Here is a 13020-nt window from a genome sequence, read left to right as displayed (position 1 = left end):
TACAAACCTGAAACCTCAAGACAAGGCCAACATCAACATGAGAGAACAGTCCCCGGGAGGCTGGGTGATGTGTGGCAGTGAGAGGCAGAAGGACCAGCACCCACAGACTGTACTGCTATGCTGTCCCCACCCACTGCTGGGAGCCACCTCATGACACCTAAGACTTGACAGCTGCTATCATACTCTTTTTTCCAGAGGAAACCATAGGCAGGTTAAGTTAGTTTAAAATTTTATTTTTTTTAATTTTTTTTTTTTTAATATTTTTATGTAATAAAAAGTAAAAGTCCTTGTCCAACCATCCTTGTAGGGCATCTGTCTGTCTGTCTGTCTCTCACGCCGGTCACTCAAGTTAATGGGGAAGAAAGAAACAGGGGGGCCCAAGTCTGAGGTTATAAATAATAGAAAATAAAAGATCTTCCGTCTCCAGCGGGGGATAGATGAGAGGATGGGAGGGCAAGATGGGGTGGGGATGGGCAGGGGCAGAGCAGGAACCCCCCACCCCCGCTGGACCCTGGCCCTGCCCACTTCGAGCCCCGCCCCCCCTTCAAGGTGCTTGGCAGGAATTCCCCAGCTCCCCCGGGGTAAAGGGGGGTTTGGGGGGCTGGGACTGGTCCGAGCTGCTGGGGGAAGAGACATAGATCACTCTTCCCTCCACTCATGGAGGTCTCAGGTCGCGGCCAGGACAATCTTCAGTTCCCCGGGGGGTGGAAGGGGAGCTGCTGGGAGGGATGAGATTGAACTGGTTGGAGGGGAAAGAGAAGAGAGCAGGAGCATTAGAACCCAAGCAGCTGTCCCTTCATCCAATGCCGTCCAGTGTGGGGTGTGGGGGGAGTGTGTGGGTAGGAGCGGCCTCCTCAAGGTGTCTCATGGGGCTGTCAGAAGCACAGATCAATCGCTGTTTCCCAGTGAGCCAGAGCCCTTACTCGTGTGCCCAGCTCAGCCCCCCACACCCCAGCCTGGCCCTGTCTGCTGCGCTGACCTTACCTCGGCTAAGTCAGGAGACAGTCGGGGTCACTGAGAGCTGGGGAGGCAGTGGGGAGGGGGGCTGCTGGATCACAACTGAGCGAGGACGGAGGGAAGCAAAGGACAGAGCCAGGAGCAAGCCCCTGGCGGCGGCGACTGTGGCTTCTGCCCACCCTACATACTTCACAGACAGGTGCAGGTCGGCGGGCGCCCTGTGGGACAGCCCTGCCTCCAAGACCCCTCACTCCCCTCCCAGAACCCGTGCATCCTGCCCCACCTGCAGCCCATCAGCTCTTCCATGCCAAATTCCCCCAGCTAACGAGAACTCACGAATCCTGTCATCGGCTCCTCCTGGAAATCCAGGCGCCTGGCCAGGCTGCTCACCTTGGGGGTGTCCGATGTAGGGGTAGGGTGAGGGTGTGGAAGCTGAGAGTGCAGGCACCCCACTCTGGGGCACCGCGCCTTGGGGGGGGCCCCCATGGCTCTGGGGTGGGTGCAGCAGCATCACCTGGGGCGGGTGGGGAGCCCCAGGGTGAGGGGGCGGGGCTGCTGTGATTCCAGTTTGGACATGGGCCTGCAGAAAACAACAACAAAAAATCCCAGCTGGGAGCACCCCAGAAGCTACACACAGGCTCCGAGAAGCCTGGTGTTCAGACCACTGAGGAAAGGGGCAGCAGGACAGCCCCAGGACCCAGGTCCTGATGGCAAAACAGACCCATAGAAAGCAAGTCCCTTGGGCTCTTACCTGGGTAACATGGGCCATGTTGGTGAAGCCGTGGGGCAGCTGCTGGTGGGCATGGATGGCATACACAGCGGCTGGCTGGGGGAAGCTGCTCTGAGGGGACTGGGCAGAAGGTCCCGGTGGCAGAGAAGGCGGCGTGCCTGTCAGGGCCCCTGGGTGGTACAGATTCTGCTGTGGCTGTCCACTGCCCAGGTGTGGGGCCTGCCCCGCCTGGTGCTGTTAGGGGGAGGGGAAGGGTGAGTGCCACCCCACTCCTCAGGTACCAGGCCTACCCCCCACCGACTCCCGACCCTGCCTGAAGGGAATGAGCCCCCAGCTCCATCCCCCTCCTCCAGCCGCCCACTCCTGCCCCAACCACTCGGATCCCCCATGGCAGGCACCTGGACGGGACTGGGGGCCGCATGCTGGGACTGCGGCTGGCTCCCAGTAGGCGTGGTGGCCGGCTGCGGCTGGTGGGCATGGAGCTGCGTAGCATGGTGTGGATAGGACTGGTGAACGGTGGCTACAGCAGGAAAGAGGGAAGGGATCAGCACCAAGCACACCGGAGAGGGCTAAGGAGCAGTCTTCGGGAAGGGCACAGAACTCACCATACAGGGCTTGGGGGGTGGGCTGCTCTGCAGAAGGGTACTGAGGGGTGGAGGACGACACAATGGCCTGGGGATGGCTCCCCGACGTCAGCATGCGTGGGTTGCTCTGAAGCATGGGGGCGAACACCGGCTGGAAGGACAAGACAGGAGCGGTGGGCATGACTCCGGCTTTGCCGCAACCACCTTGTTTAACGTTCACAAGGGTGCAAGCAAGGAGACGCTGATTTACCTGCGCTTTAGAGAGTACCAGTGCTTTGCTACGGGTCCTGCCGGAGCCAGGACCGAAACCCGAGTGACCCTCAGCTCTGTACTCCCGTCTCCCTCCCGTGCCTCAGTTACCTGCGAGGGGTAGTGGGCCATTGGCTGCATCATGGCAGGCTGGCCCGGGAACTGCTGCGGGGTGTAGGGGATGTAGGAAGAGTACGGTGTGGCAGCCACAAGAGGGGGGCCAGCGGCGGCGGCGGCCTGCATCATCGGAGGGGCTGAGGCTGGCTGGTGTTGGTCCGAGCGCTGCGGGGGCAGGGAGCCTGGGGAAAGGGAGAGAACGCCAAGCTTAAGTTCCATCTGCCAGGAAGCAACGAGGCAGCACCACCCCCCTGCCGCCGGAGCAGCCCTGCCAACTCTGCTCACCTTTTGCTCCCCGGTACTTGCCCTGCTGTCCAGGCACGGAATTGGATACAGGATATGGATACATCTGAGGTGCCTATGAACACGGATACAAATGAGGCTGAACAGCTTGCTAACAAATGCCCAGAACAGGCCTGACCCGGTCCTCACCAGCCCAGCCAAGCCTCTTAGCCTAGACTCACTCGGTCTCTCCTCTTACCTGAACAGCTGGTCCCATGTGGATCTGAGGTATGTAGGAAATGTACTGGGGGCTATAGAGCCCACTCTGGCCTGCTGTGAGCACCGGGATGGAAGGAGTTGAGTGAGTCCGGGGCCCCGGAGAAGTCGGGGTACTGGTGGATTTATTCTGTAGTAAGAGACAACAGAGGATGCGTGCATTTTGATCTCTGTATGCCCCTCCTGGGCTTGTAACAGTAATGGAGCGCTGCACGCCAGATACACTCTACCCTTCATCTTGCTTAAGCCTCACGCTGAACCCCCTGAGACGAGTATTCTCAAAATACAGGTGAGGAAACAAAAGCCAAAAAGTTAAATGGCTTGTCATTCAAGCCAAAATCAGGGATCTGAATGAAACCTATGTTCACAAATAGCCCAACACACATACTCCCTGAGCTAAACCCTAAACACATAAAAACCTGCCACACATATCGTGACCCCTCGCCCCCAACCCTGACACGTTTGCCCTAGAGCAGCCCTACTTTCACGACCTCTCTCCCCATGCTCTCTCTCCCCACTCCCAAGCCTCCCTCAGAGAAACCAGTCCACCTTCGCCCGTTCCATCTCACCACAGACAGCAGAGGCTTGGTGGGATTAAATTCCTTGGCATTGGGGTTCAGCGTGGACTTTTTCACTTGTCTGTGAGAGAAAAACAAAGTCAATCTTCACAGTTTGCTCATCTCCCCCGACACCTGCCCAGCTCCCCATCCTACTCACTCGGCAACAGGGCCCTCATCCTTGTCGTCTCCCTTGATGAGGCCCACCGGGGGGCTGCCAGTCTGGCTGGGGCAAGGTGGCGGGGGCTGCTCTGGCCCCTCGGTGGTTCCTGCCGGCGGCAGGGGTGCTTTGTCCTCCTTATCCGATATGGACTCTGTCTTGGAGGAGACTGGGGACCCCATTGGCTCTGAAGTCAATAGACCATCAACCTCCTTCTCTTTCCCTTTGGCCTCCTCCTTTAAGATCCGGGGAGGAAAAGGATCCAGGCTGGTCTCAGGGGAGCTACTGGACTGCAGCTGGAAGGAGAAAAGCACACATACAGTGCCCAGACAGCTGGTCCAGACCCCAGGTGTGGCTTCCTTCCTTCCTTCCTCCTTGCTTGGTCTCATCTCTTCTATTCCACCTAGTCCTGTGCCTCTTCTATAAGCCCCCTCACCCTCCCTCCATCCTTACACCCTGGCTCACTCCCATACTCCTCTCACCTTAAACTGGGCCCCAAACTTTCTCAATTCTTCCAGTTGAAAGCGTTTCTGTTCATTCTGAAGGCCAGGGACTATGAAAAACAGTGAAAAAGGAAAAAATACGCATTTCTTTTTTCAAGGTGGCTACAATGCCAGTAGCCCAAAGGACGAAGAAAACAAGAAAAAAAAAAAAAAAAAAAAAAGGCTTGAGAGTTCTATAGAACAAATTAGGATCACATGACTGACAAGCTACTGTTTCCCAAACCCCAACAAAACTCTTGGTACTAACTGAGGTGCTCTCCTAATTAAAAGGACACTTAGACCTCAGCGGGGGGTGGGGGTGGAAATCCTCACCTTTCCCAGCTATCCGGGACAGCTCCTGGGATTCCAGAGTTCTCCCAGGTTCCTTGGCTGGAAGTTCTTTTACTGAGCAAGAAGAGACACATGCCTGAAGGTCCTTCTGTCCAGAACCATACTTCACATTGTCCACAAGCCCTCAACCATGTGGCTCTTACCATCTGTGGGGGCCAATGAGATCTTTGGAGAAGCTGGGGAAATGGAGCCTACTCCAGGATCCACAACTGATGATGTCACAGGGATGGAAGCTGAAGAGGTTGGTACCGCTGAGCCAATGGGGGGCTCAGGACAGGAAGCCGAGATTGGGGCAGGGGCAGCCGACTTGGGAGAGCGTGGGGGATACATCCGGCCCACTGGAAGAAAAGGGAAAGCTGTACGATGGTTACTGCTGGTCAGTGCACAATGGGCATAGGGAACCTACTAGAAACACCAAATCAAGTTTATCTGTTTTTTAAAAAATTATTTGTAATGTTTGTTTATTTTTGGAGAGAGAGACAGCATGAGCAGGGGAGGGGCAGTAAGAGAGAGAGAGAGAGAGAGGCAGGCAGAACTGGATCCAGACTCTGAGCCTTCAGCCCAGAGCTGGATGAGGGGCTTGAACTGAAGAGCTAGGAGATCATGACCTGAGGTGATGTCAGATGCTTAACGACTGAGCCACCCAGGTGCCCCCACCCCTTTTCCTTTAATATGCAAGGTCAAACCTAAATTCCTAGAAGCACAAGGCAGGTAACCTAATCAGGTAAAACAGATTCCTGGGCACCATAAGAGATTAGAATGTTTTACAGGAGCAGACTCACTGTGCAGAACTTTCTGTATTTCCAAAGAAGTTGAAAATTTTCTATTTCTCCTGTCTTAAAATGCTGACAACTGGGACGGCTGGGTGGCTCAGTCAGTTAAGCGGCCAGACTCTTGATTTTGGCTCAGGTCATGATCTCATGGTTTGTGAGACTGGGCCCCTGAATTTGGCTCCATGCTGACAGCTCAGAGTCTGCTTGGGATATTTCTCTCTCTCTTTTCTCCCCTCCCCTGAGCATGCTCTCTCTCATATTAAACATTTTAAAAAATAAGTAAAATGTTAACTTAAAAGTTTGTTACTGTTGTTTTTTAAAGTAAGCTCTATGCCCAATGTGGGGCTTGAACTCACAACCCTGAGATCAAGAGTCACATGCTCCTCTGAGCCAACCAGTCACCCTGACAACTAATTTAAACAAAAGACATCTGACAACCAAACACAAACCATGGATTGCTACATTGGTATTTCTACGGGAGGGAAACAAATTTCTTTTCTAAAAAGCATAAACTCGGGACGCCTGGGTGGCGCAGTCGGTTAAGCGTCCGACTTCAGCCAGGTCACGATCTCGCAGTCCGTGAGTTCGAGCCCCGCGTCGGGCTCTGGGCTGATGGCTCAGAGCCTGGAGCCTGTTTCAGATTCTGTGTCTCCCTCTCTCTCTGCCCCTCCCCCGTTCATACTCTGTCTCTCTCTGTCCCAAAAAGAAATAAACGTTGAAAAAAAAAAAAAAATTTTTTTAAAAAGCATAAACTCAAAACCCCCAAAACATCTCTTTCATCTGGGAACGGTCTCCCAACCCAGCTTTCCAACAACTGACATTTACATCCCCCACAAATTTTTATTTCTTCATATAACACTGCTGAAATTTTACCTGCAGGAGGAGGTGGAACAGAAGCTTCTCCAGAGGGCCTACTGCTGGGTGAAGACAGAGTCTTGGCACCACCTCTCAGAGGCCGCTGTGCCTTAGGGGACATGCGGGAAGGGCCTATTTTTTTTTTTTTTTTTTTTTAAGATGGGGAAAAAAGAGGCAGAGTATCTGCTATTACATTATCACCAACGCGTCACCCTTCCAACCCACCTATCCTTTCAATTCTCCTTCCCACTTCCTTCCTATCGGCTTCCCTACCACCGCCCCCTGCCCCCAAAAGCCCGCTTAACTCACCTCCATTGATACCACGTGTCTCAGAACCTGGGCTGGGGCTGTTATTGTCAAGATGGTGAGGGCCACGAGGTGGCAAAGAGCTAAGGCCAGGGCGGCCACCCCGGGAACTACTGCATCGAACTCCTCCCCGGGGACCTTCCCGAACTCGTTGGGGTAGAGGGATATACTTTCCCTCCCTAGGGGAGACAGTACAAGCAAGGTCGATTAGTCATAAAGCCCACACATTTTGGCAAAATGAAGTTTTCCCTCCCAAAACACACGTGTACGTGTATACACACACATACCCTGCCTGGCTCTGGCTTTTTGCACTGCCCCACCTGAAAATCTGTTCTAGTTAAATGTTCTGTGGCTATAAGGCTTGTGATCTTATGATGTGCCAATCCCTGACCTGACCAACCTGGCCAAAGCTCCACATTCTACCATCCTGACCTATGAGAAAAATAGTAGCACGTTATAGTTCAAGGTACAGCTTTCACAGGTTACTGGACATCATGTACACTCTGATTTCATTTGCATGAAGGGAAGAATAAGACCTACAAATGGATTAACCCGCAGAGCAAAAAAGGGGAATCAAACTCATTTTTTCCTCCCTAAACCCACAAGCTTTAATCTTTGTTACCTTGAACAAATTACTTACCTGCTCTAGGCCTCACTCTTACACCTGAAAATTGGGAAAAACTACGTACTAACCTGTATCTTACATGGCTGTGAAACTTAGAAAGGAGTGTACAAAGCTCTTGGCCCCAGCACTAGCCCGTACAGAGCCCCAAACAGACCAGGCCGCCCCCAGCAATCACCTGGATGCCAGGCTGGGGCTCTCCCGCCCTGAACCCTGCCGTTGGACTGCACTGTGCTTCTCTTCCTCAGTGCGCCCATCATCGTTCTCCATTGCGATCCGCAGGCGGTACTGGGGGCTTGATTCAATCTCTCGGGCCAACTGGGCCGCACGCAGCTCCCGCTGACGAAACTCTTCCGAGTTGTCCTTCTCCAAGGGCACCCTAAGAGGACCACCACAGATCACCACCACCCCAGTGCCAGGGGACAAGAGAAGAAAAAGGAAAAACGTTTCTATCGGTCCTATCACCAGTTCGGGCGTGTGGATGTTTAATCCCTTCAACAACTCAACATATTTAATGGGCATCTACTAGGTCCCAGGCAGAGCAACAAGGCCTATCTCTGAACCTGAGGAGTATTTACACGCACATATCAGTATGTTTTAAGTTCTAGAAGAAAAGCATGGATAAACGGACAAAAAAGCAGTTAATTCTACCAACGAGATGGCCTGGTATTTTGAGGGGACAATATACAAGATAGATTAGGAGTGGGGAGAGGACATCCTAGATACCCAGAAAAGAATGAACAAATGCCACGACCCTAGGCCTCAAACTGCATCATCTAGGAAGTACCAAGACACTCACGTATAAGAAGAAAGACTGCTATCATAGGTGGTCTTCACACCATAGTTCTCCTCGTTGAACTTGAACATTTCATTGGGGTCCCATCCGTTGGACTAAGGTGGGAAGGAAGGAGAATGTTTTAAAACCCAACAAGGAAAGCAACAATGACCTGTCATTCTCCTCCACCAGGCTGAAAAAAACAAAGATCTGACCAAACCAGGCGTGGAAAATAGAAACAAGGCTGGCAGGAATATCAACTAGTACTAGCAGTTGTAGGACAAACTGCTAACAACTAGTAAAACCAAGGTCTTACAGGACCTAACAAATCCCTTACCAGGTTAACGTCCCAGAAAAATTTAGCGTACGTGCATGGGGACACATGTTCTAAAGTTCAGCAAGGCACTATTTTTTTTTTTTTGAAAGACAGAGAGAGACAAAGCCCGAACAGGGGAGGGACAAAGAGAAAAGGGGAGACACAAAATCTGAAGCAGGCTCCAGGCTCTATCAGCACAGAGCCCTATGCGGGGCTCGAACGCATGAACTGTGAGATTATGACCTGAACCGAAGTCAGACGCTTAACTGACTGAGCCACCCAAGTGCCCCTGTAAGGCACTATTTCTAACAACAAAATAACGAGTCAAAACACCAATCAGTAAAGAAAAAAAAAATGCATTCTGTTGTATATATATCCATGTATACGTATATAAACAGAATAAGACAAAATCACTAAAAGTATTGAGTAGATCATGAAATAACTCAAACATGAAATAATTCAGGAACAACAGAAAGGGAAAGAAAATTCTTGTATGGATTAACTATAGCATCATAATGCCTTAGCTCATGAGGAATTTTAAATGATTCATAGTAGTGCTTGTTTTTGGAAGGGACATGGGTCCACACGGTCCTCGATCTTGTCTATACTTTGTTAATTAGAAAAAAAAAAAAAACACCTTCAAGCAAATGTTAATAGTTGTCAATCGCAGATGTTGGGAGAACAGGTATTTTTGTTTTATTTTCTGTACCTTTCCATTTGGAATCGGACTGCCAACAACAGGCAACAGTAAAAGATTTTTCTCCCCTTCCCCAGAAGCAACTCTTGGTTCTACGACATCACAGTCAACAACCCACACTCAGACAGTAGAGTGACCCAGCTCTCGGGTTCTCAGGGAAGGGGACCGTACCATGTCAGACTCGAGGTCATAGTCATCACTGTTGCTGTCACCCCCTTCCCAGCGCTGAAGCACCTTCTCTTTGTGCTCCCCATTCACTTTTGAGTTCATGGCAATGGCTGAATCCGTAAACTTGTCTGTGGGGGCAGAGTTGAAGATCAGGAGTCAAGAGATACTTCATAGCCTTCTTCCAACACCCCCTGCCCCCAATGAGTAGTTCAGGAGCCAAGAAAAGTTTGCGTGTGTCAGAGGTGGGTGAGGGTGGATGCAGCATAACAAGCCACATCTTAACTGTTCAAAAGAAGCAAGGAGTTAAAAGCAAAGCAAGGAAAACGTGAAGAACTACACCACAGGCCGGAATTCATCCCACTGCATCTTAGGTATCGAGATACAGTTTCAAACAGGAAAATCTGGCCATCCTCCTCAAAAAAAAGATGTTTGTAAACGGGGAAGAAGAACAAGTCCTTACGTAACTGCTCTATGCCCTCTACTCAAAGAGTGGGTCTGGCACAAAAACTCGACACGGTACCTTTAGTAGCATAATTGAAGTCAACATTTCGGAAGTGGACAAGCATGACGTCACTTGGCTTAAACACCATGGTATCCACAATGTCTTCCCGACAAGGGCCACCTGCTGGCTCAGATGCTTTCCGGTGTACAGCATCCACGGCTAGTTCAAACTATAAAAATCCCATTTCCCAACAGTAAAGGGTCAATATCAAGAAATGTGATGGTCAAAATAGGACTATTTTTCTCCTACCCTTTTAATCTTTTTCCAACACCACAGTCACACAAATAGTCTTCTGAACATTAGCCACAGGACTAGTATTTTAACACTAATGTACCCAGCCCTCAATTTTCCAATCCACATTTTTTTAGTGCTTCCAGCACTACTCTGGTACAGGCCTAGAGAAATGAGTAGCACACACCACAAGCCTGTCCAACACCACTCAACTCACATCTTCAGTGAGTCTATTTCATTCTCCTTACATGCCACTGCAAAAATAAGCTAATTTGAGTCCACTAACCTTTGAGCTCAGAGTCTTGAAGATACCTTCATACGTGGTACCATTCTTCACCTTCACATCACAAGTGGAGCCCTGGATCAGAGGAATAAGAAGAGTGTCTCCAGCAAACTGGTGTACTACATCCCTCAAACAACCTAGGGGCTAGGTACCCACTTACCACAACAGCTGTAAGAAAATGCAGCATTCTGGAATTGCTGTAAACACCCTCGAACACCTGTCAGTAACACAGAAGAAATAGACACTTGACACCTCCCCTTCCTTCTGAATATCCACACTCCCCTCACATCATTTCTTATTCTGAGCCCAACTATTTGTGCACCTAATCTGTCCCATATGCCCACATGTACCTCTGTACTTTGGGGTGTGTGTGTGAGGAGGCACTCACCGGTGACTGTGGGGGGCCCTTTCCTGTGCTTTGTCCCCTATGAGAGGAAACAAAAAACTAGTTAAAAATGTTTAATCCCTCTTATACGATTTATTTCAAAGAACGTGGTATCCGACAATCACATACCCTGTGAACATGCCTATTTAGACTACAAACCAATTAACAAGATTTTCAAACTCTCACCTTACAGAGGAAGAAAGGCATAGACAGTAAAAGCCAGTAAACACATTTCCTCCAAATGCCACTAAAACAGACGTCAATCAGCAATGGTTGTCAATTCAACACAACCTTCTCACCTCCAAGGGTCCAGGACTACAGGCTTCCCCCCAAAACGCTACAGTAATCGTTAACCAATAATCCACCCCAAACATAAAAGTGAAAGCAGATTCAGAACTACCCAGTTTACGCACGTTACCTCTCAAAACAGAAAAGACAATCATTTTCACCAGCCTTACGCCCCAAACTCTGGGAGGAGGGTACTCCTTTTAGGACCCACCCTCCTCTTGACCTCTTTTACTCATTCAATATTACCCACTCTGGGAGGGGTCACTGATCGCCCGGTAACCCTGCTCTTCGCTGGCTGATGTAACCGGCGGTTGAGGAGGGCGATGAGGGGGCCGTTGGCGGGGCTGGGGGACAGCGCAGCCGCAAAAGCCATCCACCGGGAGGCCTCGCCCGGCCTGCGCCTGCGCATTAAAGCCCACGGGCTTCCAAAATCCCCCCTCCGCGGCCAGAACCCACTGCGCCTGCGTGTACCGCCACTCTCAAGTCCATTAACCCACACGCAGAAGAAGCCGAGTGGGGTGCCCACCACTCATCCACCAACACCAGGCGAACCCCGCCACGCACACTCCCAAACCCTGCCCTGTAGGTTACCCGCGGCTCACGAATGCCCGGGTCATAAGACAGAGCATCCGCGCGCACGTACGGGAAGAGCGCGCGCGCGCTGGAGGTTCCCTGCCCGCAGTCCTCCCAGTTGTCCCTCCTTCCGTTCCCCCGCCCACCCCGCTCCCCTCCTACTGGCCAGACCGGGAAGGAGGTGGTAGCAACCCGCTCCCAAGTCCCTCCCTCCCCATTGGCCAAACTGTGGGCCGCGCGCCCCCCTCCATTGGCTACGGCCGGGGACCCCTTCCCGCAGCTGACTCCCCATTGGCTGAAGCCGGGGACCGCGAGACCCTTCGTGGTAATGGAGCCGGGGACCCCGATCACCTCTTCACCCCCCCAACTCCTCGTTCTGACGGCGCTGGCGGGATGCGCCCCGCCTGCCCTTAAGGCCCGAGCCCCGAGCCCCGACTAGGCTCTGAGAGCTGAGCACAGCCCTTAAATGTCCCGGTGGCCGCCCGGGGACCCCTTCCCTCTGACCTGTTAGGACCTGAGGGGGCCCACCCCCAGCCTCACGGGAATTCCTCACTTTCCCCGGGCGCCCCTCAAAGGTGGCCAGGCTAGGTACCCGCCACGCGCGGTGTCCTCGGGTGCCGGCCGCTGGGCCGGAGCCGAGCGGCCGCCGCCGCCCCGCAGCTTAGCCTCCAGCGCCCGGAAACCCACCCCTCCTCACCTGGCGCTGCCGATAGCCGCTGCCCCTGGCCTTTCCTGATGTTGCTGCGGCGGCGGCGGCTGCGGCGCCAAAATGCCCTCGGCTCCCCGGCGGAGCCCGCTCCCGGCGGCTGCTGCAGGCCCCAAGCAGGGAGTAGCGGCCGCGGGAGGCCCTGGGGGAGCCGAGGTGGAGGCCAGGGGCCCCGGGAGGCCGCCGTTGGGAGGGCTGGTGCCCCCGGGAGGCCGGCGGGCCACGGCCTGTTGCGTGGGGGGCGGCTGCTGGGGCTGGGAGGTCTGTTGTGGCGGCTGAGGCTTCAACATGATGGCAGCGTCCGGAAGGGGAATTAGGGGAAAGGGAGGGAGAGAGGAGGCTGGGGCTAGGCCCCCGCCGGAGAGCGCGGGAAGCGAAGGGGATTGGGAAGCTGGGGACCCGCCGTTGGCGGGCGGGGGGAGCCCCGCGGTGTCGGGGGTGGACAGAGACGGCCGCGGCTCGAGGAAGCGCCGCGAGGCGGAAGGGGAGGGGGGTCCCGCGGGCCGGAGGAAAGCGAGAGGGCGCGAGCCGGCCTGGCGCGCGTGCGCGTCGCCGGGGAAAGAGGAGGAGCGCGCGGGCGGGAGCTCCCGAAGGGGGAGGGGCGGGCAGGAGGGAACGGCGGCGCGAGAGGTCCGCGCGCACCGGGGCGGTTGGGTCCGGGCGGGAGAGGAGAGAAAAAGGCGAATCTCGCACCCCTAGCCTTTGGAGTGGGGAAGGAGCAGCGCGGGCGCTCACGCGCGCCAAAGATTTAGAATCCCTAGGTCTCAACCAGCCCTAGGGGTTGATGCCCGCTGTCGCTTCACAATGAGCGTGTGAAGCGCTAGGGGAGGAGCCGAAGTAGCCGAGAGGAAGGAA

At 53.5% G+C, this 13020-nt stretch overlaps 1 protein-coding gene across 23 annotated transcripts; it reads right to left on the bottom strand.

The window, feature by feature from the left end:
* Positions 1 to 212: 212 nt before the first annotated feature.
* ATXN2L (ataxin 2 like) lies at positions 213 to 13013 on the bottom strand. 23 transcript variants are annotated; one of them, XM_045462141.1, is made up of 24 exons: positions 12157 to 12963; positions 10602 to 10638; positions 10374 to 10430; positions 10217 to 10288; positions 9718 to 9868; positions 9201 to 9325; positions 8041 to 8132; positions 7420 to 7620; positions 6623 to 6798; positions 6332 to 6445; positions 4829 to 5041; positions 4668 to 4739; positions 4335 to 4405; positions 3853 to 4148; positions 3705 to 3774; positions 3119 to 3265; positions 2923 to 2995; positions 2632 to 2819; positions 2293 to 2422; positions 2086 to 2207; positions 1709 to 1921; positions 1294 to 1537; positions 985 to 1144; positions 213 to 739 (listed from the first exon to the last, which is right to left on the bottom strand). In XM_045462141.1, the coding sequence occupies exons 1-23, from the start codon at positions 12453 to 12455 to the stop codon at positions 990 to 992; spliced, it is 3318 nt and encodes a 1105-aa protein (XP_045318097.1). In that variant the 5' UTR covers positions 12456 to 12963; the 3' UTR covers positions 213 to 739; positions 985 to 989. The 23 variants fall into 23 exon arrangements, with proteins under 23 accessions (XP_045318097.1, XP_045318098.1, XP_045318100.1 ...); XM_045462142.1 differs by having other exon boundaries at positions 213 to 716; XM_045462144.1 differs by having other exon boundaries at positions 1348 to 1537.
* Positions 13014 to 13020: the final 7 nt, after the last annotated feature.

This window comes from Leopardus geoffroyi, chromosome E3, assembly GCF_018350155.1.
Source record: "Leopardus geoffroyi isolate Oge1 chromosome E3, O.geoffroyi_Oge1_pat1.0, whole genome shotgun sequence".
Classification (NCBI taxonomy): Eukaryota; Metazoa; Chordata; class Mammalia; order Carnivora; family Felidae; genus Leopardus; species Leopardus geoffroyi.
This window is presented reverse-complemented; position numbering and strand designations above follow the sequence as displayed.